General features: G+C 36.0%; 1 protein-coding gene across 3 annotated transcripts in view; it reads right to left on the bottom strand.

Moving 5' to 3' along the window:
• The window catches only part of DHX29 (DExH-box helicase 29), a 48207-nt gene that overhangs the window by 6940 nt on the left and 19107 nt on the right, over nt 1–22160 (bottom strand). For all 3 annotated transcript variants that reach the window (XM_027101107.1, XM_027101108.1, XM_027101109.1), the window contains 15 exons: nt 21036–21201; nt 20657–20780; nt 18485–19093; nt 16593–16736; nt 12714–12890; nt 11552–11692; nt 10383–10527; nt 10138–10255; nt 8731–8815; nt 7116–7204; nt 6029–6157; nt 5860–5935; nt 4925–5149; nt 3481–3617; nt 2995–3088 (listed from right to left, as the gene is read on the bottom strand). In XM_027101107.1, coding sequence (XP_026956908.1) covers nt 2995–3088; nt 3481–3617; nt 4925–5149; nt 5860–5935; nt 6029–6157; nt 7116–7204; nt 8731–8815; nt 10138–10255; nt 10383–10527; nt 11552–11692; nt 12714–12890; nt 16593–16736; nt 18485–19093; nt 20657–20780; nt 21036–21201 — 2459 coding nt within the window. The remainder of the gene's footprint in view (nt 1–2994; nt 3089–3480; nt 3618–4924; nt 5150–5859; nt 5936–6028; nt 6158–7115; nt 7205–8730; nt 8816–10137; nt 10256–10382; nt 10528–11551; nt 11693–12713; nt 12891–16592; nt 16737–18484; nt 19094–20656; nt 20781–21035; nt 21202–22160) is intronic.

Genomic DNA, 22160 nt, shown 5'->3' with positions numbered 1-22160 from the left:
AAAAACTAAAAATAGAATTATCATATGACCCAGCAATCCCACTACTGGGCATGTATCTGGAGAAAACTGTAATTCAGAAAGACACATGCACCCCAATGTTCATTGCAGCACTATTTACAATAGCCAGGTCATGGAAGCAACCTAAATGCCTATCGACAGACGAATGGATAAAGAAGATGTGGTACATATACACAATGGAATATTATTCAGCCATAAAAAGGAACGAAATTGGGTCATTTGTAGAGACGGGGAGGGACGTCTGTCATACAGAGTGAAGTAAGTCAGAGAGAAAAACAAGTATCGTATATTAACATATGACGTCTGTCATACAGAGTGAAGTAAGTCAGAGAGAAAAACAAATATCGTATATTAACACATATATGTGGAATCTAGAAAAATGGTACAGATGAACCAGTTTGCAAGGCAGAAATAGAGACACAGATGTAGAGAACAAAAGTATGGACACCAAGGGGGGAAGTGGAGGCGGGGGAGAATGGACTGGGAGACTGGGGTTGACATATATACACTAATATGTATACAATAGATGACTAATAAGAACCTGCTGTATTTAAAAAAATAAAATTCAAATAAAAATTTTAGTAAAAATAAAAATGAAATCCTGCCATTTGCAGCAGTGTGGATGGATCTAAAGAGTATTATGCTTAGTGAAATAAGGCAGACAGAGAAAGACACATATTATATGATATCACTTACTTGTGGAATCTAAAATAAACAAATGTATACAGCAAAACAGAAAGAGACTCACAGATACAGAGAACAAACAAGTGATTACCAGTGGAGGAAGGGAAAGGGGGAGGGGCAAAATAGAGATGTGGAATTAAGAGATATACACTAGTATGTACAAAATAAACAAGCAACTAGGATATATTGTACATCACAGGGAGTTATAGTCATCATTGTGTAATAACCTTTAATGGAGTATAAACTACAAAAATACCAAATCACTATGCTGTATACCTAAAATGAATATTATGTTGTAAATCAACCATACGTCAATTAAAACAAAATTAACAGTATGCCAAATTTTCAGTTAACTACAGCCCAAATTACATTAGGGAGGAAAAAAAAGATACTGGAAAGTCAAGGATTAAATGGAGTCATCTGATTCTGTAACATCAACTGATTTTGTATAGATTATCTTCCCAAGACTTTAGATGTCATAAAATAAGAATGTCTAAAATGTGAGAGCAATAAAAATGTACCTGAACACATTTTCATTCAGTCTATTTACTTCCACAGTAGCTCTCCTTTCAACATTTTTACTCAATAAGGATGGTCACATAGAGAACACTAAGGAAGAATTACAGAGGACTCTGATCCTAGACTGCAAGAACCTTCTTCATTTGTCTCTGGGAAACATTTTAATTTCCTAAAGAACTCTGATAAAGTTTATTAATGGCAAAAATCTAAACTTGTTGCCTATAATCTTTTTCTACCTCTAGTAGTGCCAATCAACTAAAATACTACAGGGAGGATAAGCATTTTAAAGTAAACAGGATACAAGTGATTAAAAGGTGAAGTGTACATTTAGGATTTACTTTAGGCTTCTGGTTTGCGACTTAAGGGACTTTAAGTCCAGGAGAGGAAAGACCAACCAGACAGTTGCTGCCACACCCCAAGGCTGGTAAAGAGACTGAAAACCTTGCAGCCCAGGGGAGGTGAAGAAAAGGCTCATAGAAGGAAGGGGGGTGGGAGGCAACTTGGAGGTTGGGAGGAAGTGGAGTGGAGATAAAGCAGTGTTGATTAGCTCTCCATATCTTGAACCCCAGTCAGCTGGCCCAGAGGCATCTGTTTCTTCAATTTATCCCTTTTTCTGCTTCAAGAAGGACAAAATTTATTCCACTTAGCAAAGTCCCTGCTGTCATCTCAGCAGTTATTTTATTTTTATTTATTTTTTCTTGCATTCTTCAAGTCTACTGCATATCTGACATTATAGAAGTACACTGTTAGGCTAATCTAATAATCTAGTTTTTATTCATTAATTCAAAAATATTGACTAAGCACCTAATAGATGCTTAGGTACTAGGTTCAGCAGTTATTTTAAATCACACACACAAAAACTGGTCAAATTATATGGGAATAAAAATATTTTTTAACCTTTTAAAATATGAGCATAGAATAGGAATTATGTGAGAGGTTATGGGAATTATGTGAGAGGTTATGAATACTTTTATAGCATGTCTGCACTAAACACCATTTCCCTTTAAATGCTGTACTAAACTTGAGACATATCAATTAAACAATGTGTGGACCTTGTGTGGATCATGATTTGAACTAGCTGTAAAGAAACATTTATGAGATAATCAGGGATATTTAAATATTGTATAGTTGATGATATTAAGGAATTATTTTTTAAGGCATGGTAATGTTAAAGAAAAAAATAGTCCTATACTTCAGAGATATATAACAATCTGACGCCTGGGATTTGCTTCAAAATAATCTAGAGGGCAGATAGTGGATTAACGGGAGTATTAAGTAAAACAAGGTTGAGCACGTGTTGATAATTATGGAAGTGGGAAATGAGTACCCAGGAGTTCCCTATACTATTTTGTATGTTTGAAAATTTCCATAATAATTAAAAGTAACAGCTGATTATCAGAGTTGAGAAAAACTATAGAATATCCCCAATTCAATTCCATTTTTTAAAATGAGAAACTGAGAATTAACCTTCCCCAAGCTGAGCTGCTGAATAGACAACTATCCTAATTCCCAAGCTACTGTTATATCTATGAAATCATGTTGCATCTTTGATCATTTCCTGAATATATTAAGATTGTTACATACTATTTTGAATCACTGTGTAATACAGGTTAACTGCTGGGATAAACAAAACAAAAAATCACAAATTTATTAATTCAGCAAATGTTTATTAAACCCTTACTATGTGTCAAGCACTATACTAGGCATTTCTTTTTCCAAATTAATCCTATTGACTATATGACCCTGAATTAAGATAGTTGCATTAAGACTTACCTCTAGGGTTAACAGTGATGTTCTATTAAGAAAGTTCCTCCGGCAATATGCTATTTCAGAACGATAGCCTCCTTCTTGCCGTGCTTTCTTCCATCTAAATAAGTAAAATGACCAAATTTTAATATGTTTCCAAACTCTTTTTCAGATTACTAACCAAAGCTTTAATTACATTATAATCATATCAAAAGAGGAAGTTTTAGGAACTAGCCAATTGTATGTAAGAATTTCAACTACAATACAGATATTTTTTGTTCATGTATAACAGTAAATTAATAACTTCAAATACAAGGTAATATACACATAATAATACAGAGTACATTGTTCGTAAATTTTAGGATTATAAAAATGTGAATCTTTAAAATAATTCAACTTGACAGATGCAGTAACTAAAAATAAATTTAAATCTTAAATGTATCCTTTTAATAAAAGTCAAAAATAAATACCCTCAGGTTTGACCTACTGACAAAACCCAGATTATTTATTTACCCCAGATATGCATTGTAGATCGTCAGATGGTCTGAATCTGCCATAGCCAAAGCTGATTTTGCAAGATCTGCTTCATCTTTTCGACCAATTGGTGTGGTAAAAGGAGACTTCTCTGTCATAACTGCAGCTAGTGTTGCCTATCCATAAATAACCAAAAAATGTATCATTAAATAGGTATATATTGAAAGCTGATTTGAAATAGAAAGCAAATCATAAAACAATTGCACTTTCAAGTTGCATGTTTCTTCTTTTCAATTTATTGTGTTCTATAATAGCTACATATTTTCATTTTAATTAGTTACTTTTAGTTTCATTTTATGGAATTTTAACCATTTATCACTTTACTTTTACACCATCTTTGTGGGTAGGGAAGTAATACCACCAGAATCAGAGATTTTTTTTTTTTTTGCGGTACGTGGGCCTCTCACTGCTGCGGCCTCTCCCGTTGCAGAGCACAGGCTCCGGACGTGCAGGCTCAGTGGCCATGGCCCACGGGCCCAGCTGCCCTGTGGCATGTGGGATCTTCCTGGACCGGGGCACGAACCCGTGTCCCCTACATCAGCAGGCGGACTCCCAGCCACTGCGCCACCAGGAAAGCCGAGAATCAGAGATTTTAAAAAATGAATATTTGTGTGATTTATAGTCTGTCACACAGTTAAAAGAAATCCCTTAATCACAGCTCAGAGGTCTTGACTCCTAGCCTGAATTTCCATTGCCTGCAATGCTCTTTAAATACTTCTTACATAATCTGGACTACATAACAACCCATTTGTTGTTTTTGCAGCTTTTCAGATCAACTGTCGTGGCAGAGGATATTTCTTGGACTCAACACAATTCTGGTGAGTATCTATATCTGATACTAGAAAAAAAAGGACTAGAGTAAGTCATACTCTCTCCATTTCATTTTCAAACAGCCTTGATTTGTAGTCCCAGAAAAGGCCACAACTTGATATAGCTGGGAAGTTGGAATGGCAGAGCATGCATACGAGCCAGGAGATTCAGACAGAGTCACAAAGTTTGTTAATTCTGAGATAATTTGAGAAAACAGAATTGCTGGTAATTGCTAGCTCAGAGGTAACTCAGAAAAAAAGGAAGTTTTGATTCTACTTATGTGTGGAGTTCAAAACGCTCTAAGAATCACTTACTATATATTCAATTAAGTAAATATTTCAAGTGGGTTGTTTGATAGCAAAAGTCTAGACAAGCCAAAACCCTTTTACAAAATAGTACCTACAATACACTTAGTAAATGGATGATTTTCTTGTATATAAATATCAAAAATATTCAAAAATTCTCATTAAGCATTTATATTTCCTGGTTTTAATGTAAGTACAGACATTCTGTTTAGTTAAAAAAATAAAAGCTAAAATTTGTTTCTAAACTTAATACTTCCCCAGCTAAAATGATATTTACAGTGAAGAAGCAGCAGTGTTGTTTGTCTTACCACTGGATCAAGACAGCCAAAAATGGCACCAAAAATAAGCATCTTGCCAATTTTGACATTCACAGGCAAAGCTGCAAGGTGTTGGCCCAATGGAGTCAGTTTAGGCTCATTTAGTTCACAAGCTCCAATTTTTCGGAGTAAATTCATTGCATTGCTGATTACTTGAAGTTGAGGAGGATCTAAAGCTTTGGAGAGGAAATCTTCAGGAGAACCAAGATTACATTTCTGCAGATTGAAAAAGTGATAAATTAGTATGTGATCAGAAAGAATTAACAAAGAGATGGTCAAACTGGAACTAAATTTAAGTAAAATTTTAAGCAAAGAGGATAAATGTCTGTGTCTATTAAGGGAGTAGGAAAGAGGATGAGATCTTCCAGTCCATATTTTTAGTTTATTCATTTCTGATTTTTATAGAATCAAAAATCTGAGAACTGAAGGATATTATAGATCTTTCAGAGTAGGAAACCTTTGGTCTAGGCCAGGATTTCTCAAGTCCAGCTCTGTTGTTATTTGGGGCCAGATAATTCTGTTTTAGGGGACCGTGCTGTTCATTGTAGAATGTTTAGCAGCATCCCTGGCCTTGACCCACTAGATGTCCATAGCATCGTCTCCCTCTTCCCCCAGTTCTGACAACCCAAAATGTTTCTTGACATTCCCGTTTTTCCCTGGTGAGCAATATCATCCCCAGTTAAGAACTACTGGTCTAGGTTATGAGTCTATATTTTCATCTATAAAGTATGAGTGCTTATGGCAGACTTAAAGCACAGTGGGTTTACTTATAAAAGATGGGGGAAGGGGGCATTTATTAAAGAGTAAATAAAATACTTGAAAATCTAGAGCAACAGAAGGTAAGATAAGTTTAAGTCTTCTTCCCACCCGCCCCGCCCAGAAAGGGGTGAAGAACAAAAAATTCATCTAAGTTCCTTTGGGATTACCATAATATGAAGACATAATTCCTCCAAAGGCACACGCAAGATTTCAGGAACAGAATAGTCCATAAAGCCTTCAAATCTGAAAAATAAAATAAAAATAATACTAAATACATACTATCAGAAATGTCACACTGTATTGGTTTATGTTTTTAATTTCCGGGCTATGCCATACCTTTCTCTCGTGTACATTCGGAAACAGAAGCCACCTCTGACGCGCCCAGCTCTCCCCTGGCGCTGCAGAGCACTTGCTTTGCTGACAAACGTCTCCACCAAAGAACTCATCTGACTGCTTTCATGGTACCTAGAGAAATGTTTTAGGAGAGAATATGTAGATAATTGACTGAAATCAAAATCTGAAAAAACTGGAAATATTTGACTCTAAAATTAAGTTGAAGATTAGAGTGCCTCTTAATTATGCAATAAGAATTCTTTGAGAGTTTGAGAAATGCCACTGTGAACGTTACAATTCAACGCACCTTTCACAAGATACAGTTCAACCCTGAAAACACCTCCTCTACAGGTACAATTAAAAAAATCAAGAGTTTATTTTGTACTGGATAGTCGTACTCACTTCCAAATATTGCTCAAGTTTCCTAATATTAGGGACAGTGTATATAGATTACAATAGACTACTAAGGTGGTCTCCCTTATTTGCGAAATACAAACATTAAAACATTTATAAAGTAATAATCTTTCTGTTGAAGATTCAGTTAATCTATTATGTGCCAATTACTGTACTAGGCACTTTCAATTATGAAATTTTAATTTTTCCCATTTACATATGAGGAAACTGATGATTATAACTGATGGTCATATTACTAGCTCAAGATTATAGATCAGAGATTTATAATCCAACTCTGATTCTAAAACTCATACTTTTTTTTTTTGTAATCCCATAAATAATGCTTTTGTAAAACATTAAGTTATAAACTAATTTACAAAATCTATGTTCTGAATATTTTCTCAGCACTTTTCTGAAAGTAGCAGTACACTGATATTACTTATGGGAAAACTGATGACATGAATTTTAACATTTATTCTCAGACATTTTAAACTTCCCTACAGTTTCTCTGAGACTTTTTGTTTTGGGCAGAATTAGGACATTCAAGATTTTCCTGATATGATTCTGTGATCTAGTGCTTGCTTCAGCAGCACATGTACTAAAATTGCAATGATTCTGTGATGTCTCCTAAGAATTGAAGAGTCCCAAGCCCTCTTCAGGTTCAAAAAATGTTTTGATTTGGAAAATTCAGACTTACTTGTTTTCTTTCGTTCTTCCAGTATCAATTACAAATACAACATCTGGAATAGTGATACCCGTCTCTGCAATATTTGTTGCTAAAACAATCTGAAAATAAAAAGCCAAAACTTCTAGGTAACAACTTTCAGCAATGTGCCATCATTTAAACTTCTTTGGATAGTTCAGCCAATGAATTTTAAAAAATGAATTTCACTTTTATTTACAAAAATTCACAATCTAATTGCTATTACTGTGTAATCTAAATTTGCTCTAATTAATTTTATCACCTTAGCTTATTAATTAAAGTTATAGATTCTTATTCCAACAAAAATACCATTCCCCTAATTCTAGTCCGTCATCTTAAATATGACATACGTGGAATGAGAAATTGGATCAGAGAATGGAGACTGCTCAGCAGAAACTTCACAGTTAAGTAGAAAAAAAAAGTAATAGTTCTTCAGTAAGAAGAACTGGTGGGTTGTTGCCCTGGCTCTACTACTTATTAGCTTTGTGACTTGGGCAAGTCATTTTACCTCTCTGGCCTCCAATAATCTGACCTGCAAATTACAAGGTAGAAATGGATGATTTCTTAAGTCTCTTTCTAGCTCAAAATTTCTTAATGGTGATGGCTGAATAGTGCAATCTTCTTGTGGCTTTTTTGTTTGTTCTTTTTTTTTTTTTCTGTTGAGTCCTTGGAGGTAAAACATTTAGGAAATTCTAGGTCAAATTCAATATACTATGGCTCTATCTCCATATTGAATGCTTGCTTTTCTTACTCATTTATCCTAGGAAACAGAACCCAGATTATTAAGATTTAGATGGGACCTCGGTGATCAAATTTTTTAGAGGTGGAATTCTTTTCTTAAGACAAAATGTTACAGGGAAGCCAAATGTTACAGATCAGAGCACACAGCCTCTGAACCCCTGGAGTTTTCAGAGTACAGTTAGAGAACCGTAAATTTAATCCAGCTCCTGTTTAAAGATGAGAAAGGAAGCTGAGTGGGTTGCCGAAGGTCACAGACATGGCAGCAGCTTAGGGACAAGAACCCAGGCTTCGTGCATTAGAGTCCAGGCTCTTGCTGGGAGCTCTGTGTTCCCCAGAGTTTCTACATTGTGCTCTTTTTTGCCCCCCCGCCTAAGAGAGGGTCAAAATCTGAGAAACTCTCTTTGTCAAGTATCTCTTCATTCAGCACCCGAACAGAGGAGACAATGAAAATACTTAGATTGTTTCCTAACCTAATGGTCTCTGTATTGCAAAAATAATCAGGGATGAGTAGCAAAGAGAACAAAAAAGAATCCTCTCAGGATTCAAGTAGCTCCTGATATCCAACATCCTTTGTGATATCTTCTTTAAGGAATAGTAGTGATTTTTCTTTTCATAAGCAACATCCATGCCATATTTTTAAACTACCACTCCCCTAAAGTTATTAATAACATATAATATAAACATAAACACCTAATATAAATTGAATTTTAATATTGGGTTCTCTTTTGATTATGTTAAGCTGCAGAGCATCTGGAGTCTGCATGCACTATAAAGCACTTAATAACTGTCTTTGATGATAAAAAGTCATAACACTTTTATGAAATATTCTCAGTTGGATCACATATAAATTTGCTGTACTGAATTTTACCTTCCTGACTCCTTGAGGAGGAAGTGTGAATGCTGCAGCTTGATCTTGAGTTGAGAGAATAGAATGCAGAGCTATCACTTTATATCTGAAAGTTAAAATCATAGTTCTTAGCAAGAGTTTCTCTTTAGAAGACACTGCAAAGAATAATAAAATTTATTTGCAAATAGAAAGCAATTTTTAAATTTTTTATTATGAAAAATTTTAAACACACACAAAAGTTCTGAAAATGGTACAGTGAAACCCCATATATACTCATCAAAGAGAAAAAACAATATGAATGAATTATATGGAATGTAGGGTTTAAAGAATTTTTAAAATATATTCTGATGCTGAAGTGATAACCATAACAGCGGTAATAAACTGTATCAAAACAGGCATAGTAAAAAGCCAATTCAATATGTATGGATGATGGGCTTCCCTGGTGGCGCAGTGGTTGAGAGTCTGCCTGCCGATGCAGGGGACGCGGGTTTGTGCCCCGGTCCGGGAAGATCCCACATGCCGCGAAGCGGCTGGGCCCGTGAGCCATGGCCGCTGAGCCTGCACGTCCGGAGCCTGTGCTCCGCAACGGGAGAGGCCACAACAGTGAGAGGCCCGTGTACCGCAAAAAACAAAAAACAAAAAAACCCAATATGTATGGATGGGCTTCCCTGGTGGCACAGTGGTTAAGAATCCACCTGCCAATGGGCAAGTCATTTTACCTCTCTGGCCTCCAATAACCTGACCTGAAAATTACAAGGTAGAAATAGATGGTTTCTTAAGTCTCTTTCTAGCTCACGGGTTCGAGCCCTGGTCCGGGAAGATCCCACATACCCTGGAGCAACTAAGCCCGTGTGCCACAACTACTGAGCCTGAGCTCTAGAGTCCACAAGCTACAGCTACTGAAGCCCATGCACCTAGAGACCGTGCTCTGCAACAAGAGAAGCCACCGCAATGAGAAGCCAGTGCACCGCAACTGAGAGTAGCCCCTGCTCGCCGCAACTAGAGGAAAGCCCGCACGCGGCAATGAAGACCCAACGCAGCCAAAAATAAATAAATAAATTTATTAAAAAGAAAAAACAAGTGCTTCAAAGATATTAAAAAAAAATGTACGGATGACAAACTGCAATGCTGTTAGGGTTTTGCACCATCCAGTGGGCTGGGGAGCGGAGTCACCATCTTACTCTTAACCACAGGATTCCCTCTGCTTAATCATATTGAGAAAATAAAACAAATGTAGAAATAGTACCTAAAAATTTTAGTAGATAAAATGCTATAACAGAAATGTTAAAAAAAAAAAAAAAAGAGCTTTGCCATGGACAATTTTAACTAAAGGTGAAAAGACTCTGAAAGTTCTGATCAAGAGTTTTAATGTGTGAAACATTTTTCTGTTTTAAAACTACCAGGAATATAATGAAGATCTGTAGTTACCGTTCTGAAAAAAATCTTCTGTCAGTTGATAAGAGATCATACAACTGTTGAATATGAGCAAGGCCTGGTAAAAAGATCAGTACTGCTCCTTCAACATTTTTGAACTGGGGACTTCTGTCTGAAATTTTTAAAAAGATACAATATTCAGAAATAAGGAATAGCATATAAGATATTAATAGAACATCTCCAATTAGTAGAAAAGTTTTATCAAAACAAATGGAGACACATTAGAAATAGATACATACCTAAATATGTAAGAAGTTCCAAAATGAGATCCAGGTTGATTTTATGAGGATTCATGTAGAGAATAGCATGCTGAGTGCGGTTGCTGTACTTTTGGTAAAATGGATTTAAATCATCACTTGTTCCAGTCTGAACTGGGATGTATTCCTAAAAGAAACAAATCAGAAAAAGCCAAACAAAAACATTACGTATTTTTATAAGACAAAGAAGGAAAAAAGGAGCTATTTGCATTCATTCCAATCTGTATTTTCTCATTGTCACTATTATTTTGTTAAAATATAGCAAGAATACAATTTTTAACAGAATTAAAGTATTACAAAATTTCATCTCTCCTATTAATTTCATTTCATACAGTCCCCTTAAGTATAGCAAACCTTTTTATCTTGGCATGTAAACCCTAAATTAGAAAAGAAATGAAGAAAAACAGAACAATGGAAGCATTGTTCTGTGGCAGCTGAAAAGCAGCCTGGCCAAGAGAGGTCATAATAACTTTATTAAGTAATTTACACCTGCCTCATTCCTTCTAGATTCTACTTTGGTTGCTGAGTTCCAATCATCTTCTTTGAAATACTCCTTTTAATTTTTTAAAGTCTTTTAGTTTCTAATTTCTATCTCTGCAGTTTTAGGGAAAGATTTTAGTTTTTGCTTCCTTGGTTTATCTGCTTAACTAAAGGATAAAGTAACTTCTACTTCTACTTCTACTTCCATTAGATGAATGAAATATTGTGGATATAATGAAAATAGTGTATATAGTACCACTGGCCAAAATGCAGGATAATGTAGCTTTTATGATATTTCTAAAATTATGTCATTGAAAGTAAATTAACTCTCTATGAAGATTCGTGCTTGCCCTGGATAGTACAGAGCTAAGGTTGGCTCGTGTCAGGACAGAGGCTGCTAGGAAAACCAATGGCAAGGATCTAGATTTTGGTCCTGCCCCATCCTGACTATCTAAGGTGTTGAGATAAAGTAAGTATCGTAAGCCAAACACTAGAGTCAGTGAAACAAAGATTTAAAGAAATGACCTTTAAAATTTGCTCATAATCATATCTGTTCTTCTTCTACTAGATTATGTTTGAATGCACTGTGTCAGCCATATTTTAAAACTCTTACGGCAGTTTATGCCCTGGATATCACAATCAGATGTCTTTCAAAAATGTTTTATTTTTACCTGATACTTTTGTATTCCCCCTGCTTTGCTTGTAACATTAACAGTTATTTCTTCTTCCTCCTCCAGAAATTTCTGACAATATTCTGAGTCTTTCTCCAGGACAAAGCCTGTTTCTTCTATTATATCTTCAAGATGAAAAACCTGCATAGATTAAGGCATATAAATAGTGAACTTAAATTCATTTCAGTAAATATCATTTTAAAGAGAACAAGGGATTGTTACCTTTTGAATGTCACCAAATGCTAATTTAGCATGTTACGAGAAAAGCTTTTTTCTGCATTTATTGGTAGTGAAGAACTTGGTTGATGTAGATGGATCTATTCCTCGTAGTCTCAGGACAAAGCACATTATGGTGTGTATATTTTTTACATGTGAAAACCAATTAAAAGAGCAGCCTTTATCAGCTGAACCAAAAGGGCAAACATTAAGAATAGAAGGAAGCTTCAAAGACAAGCCTAAATTTGAGGGATGGGTGAAAAAGGAGTTCCTTATTGCTAGGCAGCTACCCCCAATCTGGATGTAATGCCTTTGCTATGGAAGTGTGTTTTACACTGTGTACCTCTGTGGTATGTCGTTCGTCAGCAGAGTCCTCCTTCCAGCCCACTCACCCTCAGTCAAGGCAGCACCAGCCATCTGATTCCCAAGGCCATCTCCAGGTCCTCCCTATCTCTCTTTTTTAAAATTAATTAACTTTTTATTATTATTTTTTTTGGCTGTGTTGGGTCTTCGTTGCTGTGCGCGGGCTTTCTCTAGTTGCGGTGAGCGGGGGCTACTCTTCGTTGCGGTGCGCAGGCTTCTCATTGTCATGGCTTCTCTTGTTGCAGAGCACGGGCTCTAGGCGCGCAGGCTTCAGTTGTTGAGGCACATGGGCTCAGTAGTTGTGGCTCACAGGCTCTAGAGCACAGGCTCAGTAGTTGTGGCGCACGGGTTTAGTCGCTCTGCGGCACGTGGGATCTTCCCCGGGCCAGGGACAAACCCGTGTCCCCTGCATTGGCAGGCAGATTCTTAACCACTGTGCCACCAGGGAAGCCCTCCAGGTCCTCTCTTGACTTGCAGTACCCTAGGAATCGTTCTAGGCTCAGACTTAAGGGCCTGTTTTATGGTGACACTCACTGGTGGGAATGTAGTTTCTGTTTACATATGCATTATAAAGAAAACTTACCTCAACAGGATAATTTCTTCCTGAAATTCTCAGAATAGGGCAGTGTATGAAATAGCTAGAAAACTTTTCACTGTCTACAGTGGCACTCATTAGAATCAAATGTAGATCAGAGCGTTTCTGTAAAATTTCCTTCAAGATAATTAGTAGGAAGTCTGACTGGACACTTCTTTCATGAACCTAGCATAAGGGGAACAAAAAAATCATAAGGTCAAGTAATAGGCTAAAACAATCAGACATTCAAATCTACTAAAAGTTAATCAATATTTACATATAGTCAGTACATGCAGAAAGAGAAGCTGTATGTTTCAAATAAGGCAGATCTTCAGAATTGAAAATAAAGTCACCCTCTAAAATTGAAGTCGGTAAAAATCGGCATATAATGAACAAGATTAGCTATGATAGTAAGACTCTACCTTAGGAGATGGTTTGTAAGTGTTCAGCTGATAAGATTAGGGTATCTCCCAATTTCACTGAGAAGCCAGTGTAACTCTTAAAGCGCTGCTACTAATATACAACTGAACAGACACAAAACTGCAACAAGACAGATAGTTTATCCACTATGTAGAAAAAGGGGAATTTGATTAGTAGGAATCTGACAGGTTCTCTATGAACTGTCTGAGAAAAAGGCTCTTATGCCCTTCCAACAGATGCATTTTAGGGACGAGCATTGTAAACCTGCTATAGAGCATAAAAAAACATGGGACATTGTCAGAACTCAATATCTGCTGGATATACCAGTCTATATTTCAACTTCCTGTACTGGGGTTATTTCTACTCCATTTTATTTTATGAGATTAAGGCAGCATACAAAAGATAGAATACATCAAGATAACAAAAATTAAAACGGTTTTGATCATTCATTTGCTCGGAAGGGAGGCAACAATGGTCAAATGTTCACTACAAACAGTACTAAGCATTGTGCTAGATACTGGGGATTAAAAAATGACCAAGGTAGTCTTTTCATTTCAGAGTTTACAGCCTTGTTAGAGGATACTGTAGAGGATGGTTTGAAATTACATATGAAGCGTAGTTAATTTTTTTTTGGGGGGGTAGGGGTCTAATATTCTTTTTTTGTTTTATATTTAATTATTTTTTTATTGGAGTATAGTTGATTTATAATGTGTTAATTTCTGCTGTACAGCAACTCAGGTGGTCAGGAAGGCTACTAAGAGAGATCTGCCATCTGTGCTGAGAACTGAAATGAGTTTTAGAGGAGGAGAAAGGAACAGTATGATAAAGGGAGAAAAAGTAGTCATGGGACACAACTTGTGCAAAATCATGGTGGACAGGGGGATAATTATACATTTCAGGAAATGAAGAAACAAAAATGACGCCTTGAGCATGGGATGAGGAACGGGCAAGAGATAGAGCTGGCAAGGTGCTCAGTAATCTGCCCATATGAGGTCTTGTAAACCGTGTTAAGGAGTTGAGACTTTATCCTAATGAGTCAGGGTAGTGAGTAAGATATTTCAAAGCAGGGGCATCATGTGGTCTGAATTTTGTTTTCAAAAGATAAATCCAGCTATAATTGAAGAATGTAGTAGAAGAGAGCAAAACAGAAAGTAGGAAGTTTAATTAGAGGCTTTTGTACTAATTAAAAGAGATAATGGTAGCCTATATGAGGGCAATACCAGTGAATATGGAGAGGTAAATGAATGTGAGAAAAGTAAAATCAACAAAGTCTAGGTGATTGGATTTAGGGGATATGGGAGAAAGAAGAAGGAATAATCTTGGATGTTTTTACTTAGGTAGTTTGACGAGGATATTTAAATCTGAAGCTCAAGAGAGAAAGATTTCCTGAACAGAAACAGATCTGGAGAACCTCCTCAAATAGATGGTAATTTATATAGATACTGACATTTTTAAAAAAGAAAATTAAAAATGAGGATAAAACATAAAATAGAGCTAATAAAAATGAGGATAAAACATAAAATAGAGCTAATAAAAATGAGGATAAAACATAAAATAGAGCTAATAAAAATGTATGCTTTATTAAGTACACTTGGAAGAGGTGGGCAAAAAGTTTGGCTGTAAACATACCAGCAGCCAGAGGAAAAGCTACTTAACTCACACACTGACCATAAACTAAAACAAATCGCACAACTATTCCTAATAAGAAAGCCAGAAGTATTATCCTGAGCATCTTCATAAAGAAGGTCCTGAATAATGTAATGCACTCTATGCCAGCATCTCTTACATCATTATATTTAACATGATGATGAATTTCACTGGGTTTTTTCTTACTCTTACTGTACTTTTCAACAAGAGGTTGACATTATCATACTGAAGCATAATTCAGTAAATCACGCCTACAGACTGCTAATACTAAAACATCAAAGAACAGCTCCCTGAAGTTGGTCTAACTTTTAAATTAGGATTCATTCTGATATATATTTATTAATCAATTTTCTAATAATTTGGGGCTCCAAGAAAACTTACTGACTGGCTGATACAAGTATTTCATCTTACCTAGCAGTAAAAATTTCTCATTATAAATGGATAAATTAGCATTTTGACTTAAGTTGATTCTTGAGGATACTGATAAAATCTAGGTCTTAGCCATGCACAGCTGCAACTGTGACACCCCATTCCCCACCCAACACTGCCAGGAGCAAGTTACCAATGGGCCTGCTCAATCAAGCAGCCATACATCCTCTTTCTTTTTGACATCTTAGTGATAACAGTACAACTCCTTCCCCCACTGAAGATTAAAGACCCCTTAGATAAAAATGAATTCCCATCACTCATCTATAACCAAAATTATTGTATTTAAAAACATCTTACCCTAAACTTGTCCAACAACAGGAAAATGGTTAAATAAATTATGGGACATCCAAATTATATACTTCTATAAAGCTATTAAAAAATAGTGTTTTTGTAGACTAATGATGTGAAAGAATTATAAAATAAATATCGCACATGCTAAACATATACATATATAAATGCACAAATGTCAATATTAATTTTTTTTCTGGATGAGACTACAGATAATTTTTATTTTCATTTTTGTATCTCTCTATACTTCTAATACTTACTAACCAAAATGAGGAAAATAACCCAATAATCTATGTATAGTCTATTAATTAAAAATCAAAGAATGACTGAACTTTCACTAATGCCTTCTGAACTTGGTGAATTAACAGACATTCATAGAAACTTTACATCTGGGAAAACTGAAAAAAATTTCCATTTTTGAATAAAAGAAATGCTGTATATCTTATTTTTTTCAAAAAATTATGTACAAAGCAAGTCAGTTTAACATGTACTAGGCTAGTATACCATTTTAAATAATTCTAATGTGAAACTTTTGGCATAATTCAATTTTAGTGTGCATTCAAATTTGATTCAAGTAGGGGTATATCTATAGGGAAAATGACATACTGATGAGGATTCCTTGTTTTTTATAAGAATCCGAGAAAATCCTTTAACAAATGTAGTTGAGAGGCAGCAGACTGCTAAGAGATGGCTGCAGATGTACTGCCTGGGTTTGAACACCCAGTTGTAGAGCTTATTGGCTGTGTGAATTTGAGCAAGCTATTTAATCTCTGTGTGCCTCAGTTTCCTCAACTGTAAAATAGGGATAATAATATCTACTCCACTGGATTGCTGGAAAGATTAAATGAAGTTGTATATATGAAGTCCTTAAAATAGCACCTTGCATACAGCAAATGTTATACAGCATTTGTTAAATAAATCAATTTACAGGAGACACATTTGTTAGAGGAAATTATTATATGTAGAGGAAATTAAATAATTATTATATGTAAAGTGTCTGGCATTTAAGCATGAAGAAAATGTTAGCTAGTTTTAGAAGTAACATCTTTTTAATTCAAAAATGTTTAGAATTTTTTTCTGAACATGACTACAGAATCAACTCACCTCATCTACAATAACGTGAGACACATTAGTTAGGAGACCATCTTCTTGAAGTTTTCTTAGCAAAACCCCTGTTGTACAGTAGAGTAACCTGGTAGATTCACTCACTCGAGACTCCATCCGGATCTGATATCCACACAAAGAATTCTGAAGGGAAAACACAAGGCCAAGATTAGAGTCTCACAAATGATCTAGGAAACAAGCTTTAAAAAGTACAGGTGCTGATCCTGCTACTATATGGAGCAGTCTAAGTAAATTTGTTTAGTGCAATTTATTACTTTCCCATGTTCTTCAATTATATAAAACTATAAAATTAGTTTCTGCAATTTTAATTTTTTTTTTTTTTTGCGGTACGCGGGCCTCTCACTGTTGTGGCCTCTTCCGTTGCGGAGCACGGGCTCCGGACGCCCAGGCTCAGCAGCCATGGCTCACGGGCCCAGCCGCTCCGCGGCATGTGGGATCTTCCCGGACCGGGGCACAAAGCCGTGTCCCCTGCATCGGCAGGCGGACTCTCAACCACTGCGCCACCAGGGAAGCCCCCAGTTTCGGCAATTTTAAACAAGAAAAACCTTTTATCAGTTTTGAAACAAAAATCTGTTCACCTGCTTTGAGTACCATTAACATTATTACGAAAATATTAATAGATTTAATCAATTTCTTATTAAATTATCTTGGAGCAAAATATTGAGGTACCAAGGAATAGAATTTTAGAGACGCTCCTACAATTTGGTCCACTTTTCTATCAAGATCTCATAAAAGCTGCAACGATTAAAAACCAGTGGTGGGGGGCTTCCCTGGTGGCGCAGTGGTTGAGAGTCCGCCTGCCGATGCAGGGGACACGGCTTCGTGCCCCGGTCCGGGAAGCTCCCACATGCCGCGGAGCGGCTGGGCCCGTGAGCCATGGCCGCTGAGCCTGCGCGTCCGGAGCCTGTGCTCTGCAGTGGGAAGAGGCCACAACAGTGAGAGGCCCGCGTACCGCAAGAAAACAAAAACAAAAACAAACAGTGGTGCCTGATGGGAATCCTGAAGTCACTTCTATTCCCATCATATTTTCTTTCTCCTTCAGTCATTCCTTTGTTATACTTGTAAACATGTCTGTCATCCCCTTAATGTAAATTCCTTATAAGACAGAAATTATGTCCTTTTTCCTCTTTCATTTCGTGAGAGAAACCAAGAAAAATTGCCAAATAAAATGTTTTTTAATGAAGGGATACCTAACTTAAAGATAGAGACAAAGATGTTAAGTATCATATTTATAAAGAACAATTCAAAGTATAATTAAACTGAGTTATATGAACTGGGAATTCATTACATTTGGTTCTAAAGCAATTTTACTAATTCCTATACTTTGCAGTCACTCCGGTTAAGGTCTGGCCAGTTTTGTGTATACTTTTATCGCAAAGTGTGTGACAGTAGATATTTAAGTACTTTTTCTATTATTTCTTTTATATACAGGATTTGAAAATAGTCTGGCATTTTCTTTTATATTGTTTTTTCCTTCTGTTCACTGAACTAATGAAAATCATTCAGGAATACATCCCACGGAAAAGATTTCCAAATACTTGAGCTATCTGATATTAACAGTTATACTTGTGTTTATATTCTTTGAATGATCAACTTAGTATGTAATATATTTGAATACTCAATTATTAAAGTGCATATATTTTTCCTTTTATGTGAGAATTTTAATGATAATTACTGACAGTCCTTTGCATATAAAGGAGAGTGGCATAATATCACATCTATCCAAGAAAACATGAGAAACACCTGAGATACGCTACTGAACAAACAGCATTGGTCAAAACTCATATACGGCACAGGCTTCCATTTGGGTCCCAAGGGCACAGGTTGAGTGAGGTCAGCACTCTCTGAGGTGAGGTTGAACAGTGTCTCACCTTTCCTCCAGGTCCATTTTCACAGCCCAGTTCCTCACACACTCTTGTGGCTAAGCTCACTGCTGAGACCCGCCGGGGCTGGGTGCAGACAATGCTGCATCTACTTGTTTGCCATTCGTTCAGAAGCAGGTCCTCCAACAGGAAATGTGGCACTTGAGTACTCTTGCCGCTCCCTGTTTCACCTGCCACCACCACAGCCCGGTGCCTTCTAAGAGTTTCGACAATTGAGTTCCTGTGTTTGAACACAGGTAACTGTTGCCGTTCCTTTAGCAGTCTCTGGTACTTAGGTGTGCTTTGCAACTTTCTAAAGAGGTTTCTAACTGGCTCCAAATCTTCTGCCTTTTCTGATTCCAAGGACAGTGCAGAAAAATCCTCATCAGAAACTAAATTTTCCCAAGATTCCTCAGGATCTTCAGAGGTTTCTCTCGTATTCTCAGATTGCTGTTGTTGCTGTTGCTGCTGCTGCTTCAGTTTATTCAGAAGTTTGGCAATGAAAAGGTCACGTGGTTTATTGGTCTCCATTTTATTTAACTGTTCCTTTCTCTTTTCTGCATCACTCCACTCCAGCCAGACATCTCGGTAAGTGGGCGGAAGTAACTGATGAACTGACTATAAAGGGAAAACACAGTAGTTATGTCGTTTTCACTAACTACTGGACACCAAAATTCAATAGGTTAGAACTTAAAAGGATAGCTGCCTTCTTCTTAAAATGTCTCTTAAACTAGTGTTACTACTTTAATATAAGATAAACATGTATATGATGCAAATTTATAAATAGCATATATTCAGGCTTCTAGACTTACTAGCTGTGTGACCTTGGGCAAGTAACTTAACTTCTTGGTGTCTTAGTTTCTAAATTTGTAAAATGGGGCTAATAATAGTACCTCCCTTACAGGCATACTCTGAGGTAAACTAAGTTAATCATGTAACGTGCTTATTCCTGGAACACAATAAACTATTAAATACATGTTTATTATTTATTCATATAGTGGTGCTATTTAAATATACAGATGATCCATAATGCATCTTTAAAACAAAGTTCCCTCTGAGATTCCAGCAGTTGTATATTACAGGTCAAAGTATTTTAAATGAACTCCACTGGATGAAACTGTTATCTTAATTCTGTGTTATAAAAGAGCCTGCAATTATTTCTGTAACACTGATAGTGACTTCCATCAATTAAGCTTAGCTTATGATACCTTATTCTGCAAAATGAGGGAAATAAAGACATTAAGCACTTTTACTGACACAAAATGGAAAAGAACTATTGTTGGAGTTCCACTTAATCAGTGCCTAAATTTTCAGTAGTTCTAATTCCCCATGAAGAAAAATATATTATAAAATATATATTATATAAATATAAAATATATATTATATATATTTATATATATATATAAAATATATATTATATTTTTATTATAAAAAGGAGATGTTGACAATACCCCCCAACCAAAAAAAAGAACATTGTGTTCTCTTAAAAGTGCTCTCTTCAGTAATACTTTATTTTCATCTTTCCTTAAACTGGAAGCTTATAGTCAACGTAACCTAAAAGTGAAAACTGGAACCAGTGTCTAATTTTTTAAAGTTGAGAGACAATATAACATTAAAGGAAAACAAATGTTTAAAAACTCTCCTTAATTCAACCATTCTAGCACAACTATTTTTTAATCTGTAAATTAGTATAGCTTACAAAGCTGGACCAAATGGTTCAGAGCCTCTGGTCTAAGGAGAGAAAGATTGAACTATGTTTAGGAGTGAGAGGAAGTCAAAATTATAAATAAGCAGAAACAAGGATTAATCAGAAGCATTCAGTAAGAGAAAATTGGCACAAAGGGCCATAATTAAAAACTAACTTCCACATGCAGATACAGTTTTATGTTGACAAAATATACCCATTACTCCAGAAATGATTTTTTTTTTTTTTTTTTTTTTTTTTTTGCGGTATGCGGGATTCTCACTGCTGTGGCCTCTCCCGTTGCGGAGCACAGGCTCTGGACGCGCAGGCTCAGTGGCCATGGCTCACGGGCCCAGCCGCTCCACAGCCTGTGGGATCTTCCCGGACCGGGGCACGAACCTGTGTCCCCTGCATCGGCAGGCAGACTCTCAACCACTGCGCCATGAGGGAAGCTCCCAGAAATGATTTTTGAAACACTTAGGTCTAAAAAGTCTCACCTGCCCTTTCACTAAACGATAAAGAGCTAAAGTAGCTCCCAGGTGCTGAGCTTGCATGCCATCCTCTGTTAAGATTGTAGGGCATACTACCAGTACATCATCTTCAGACTTGATTACCCTTACCCTACAAAGAAACCAAAAATATTTTAAAATAAAATTGATGAAGTAGAAAAGGTCAGAATTCCATTAACATTGAACTGTAGTTTAATTATTTAAATTAAATATTCCCATGGAAGACATCATACTACATAATGACTTATAAGCACTATCAATCTGAGATGTGGAATTAGCTTCCTAAATATCTACTTAACTCATCAGAAAAAAAAAGATTTTCATCTTAGATTTTTCTATAAGTTCATTCAGTTAACCAAAAACATACCTACATTTCCAGTATCTACCTACTGCAACTTTTTCAAAGGAAGGATTTGGACTCTTGGGAAGATTCTTCCTGACCCAATCGATCAGAAATTGTTTGGGAGATTTTCCAGTCCAGCTTCGAGCAGTATAGTCAAAATTTCTTACATCATGAGGTTCTTTCTTTTTCTCTAAAATGATAAAGATTGGTTCTTTAAAAATGGTTATGTAGTAATATACAGTCTCTTTTGAGAGATTAATGTTCTCTCACTTTTGGGAACAGACTTTTAGAAGAGAATAGGTTTAAAAAAAGACAGACAGAAAGGCTTGCTCTTCTTTAAGTGATGTAAGGAAATCCTCTTGATGGACAGAATCAGTGAAAATCTGGATCTTTTTAAAAAAGTATCTTAAGTTATGTGTTCTTGTAAAATATCTATGACACAATCCATGCGATGAATTGTTTAGAATACTCTGAATTACAATGTTTGGTAGACTATCTTTTGAAAAGATATAAATCAGATGTCATTTCTCTGCTTAACAGCTGCCACTACCACCACTGTCAATGGCTTCATGTTGCATATAAGATAAAGTCCAAATTCTTCATTAGTACCTAAAAGCCCTCTATGGCCCACCCCTGCCTATTTGTTGTCAGTCTTCCATCATGCTCGCTATGCTGTAGCCATACTGGTCATGAGTCAATTCCTTAAATGCTCTAAACCTGCCTCGCTCAATACAGTAGCCACCAGCCACATGTGGCTAAATTTAAATTAATTAAAATTAAAATTTCAGTTTCTCAGTTATACTAGTCACATTTCAAGTGCTCGATATAGTTGACCCTTGAACAACACAGGTTTGAACTGTACAGGTCCACTTATATGCAGATTTTTTTCCAATAAATATACAAAAACACACATGAAGAACATCATGTGTAAGACTTATATTGAAGTGGATAGCCTATCCTTACACAGGCATGAGGTGATAATTAATATAAAATTAATAATGTGTTATTTTCTTTGTTTTATAACTTTGCTTTCAAAGAATTACCTTACCTTATAGAATGCCTCTCTCTCATAATTGGAGAAACTGCATATCAGCCTATCATCATAGGTACATGGTTTTTTAAAAAATGTTAACAGTGTTTCCAATAGTA

Source organism: Aethalodelphis obliquidens, unplaced genomic scaffold (assembly GCF_003676395.1).
Source record: "Aethalodelphis obliquidens isolate GAN/ISIS:26980383/991018 unplaced genomic scaffold, ASM367639v1 scaffold4, whole genome shotgun sequence".
Taxonomy (NCBI): Eukaryota; Metazoa; Chordata; class Mammalia; order Artiodactyla; family Delphinidae; genus Aethalodelphis; species Aethalodelphis obliquidens.
Note: the sequence above shows the minus strand (reverse complement) of the source record. Positions and strands in the feature narration are given on the sequence as shown.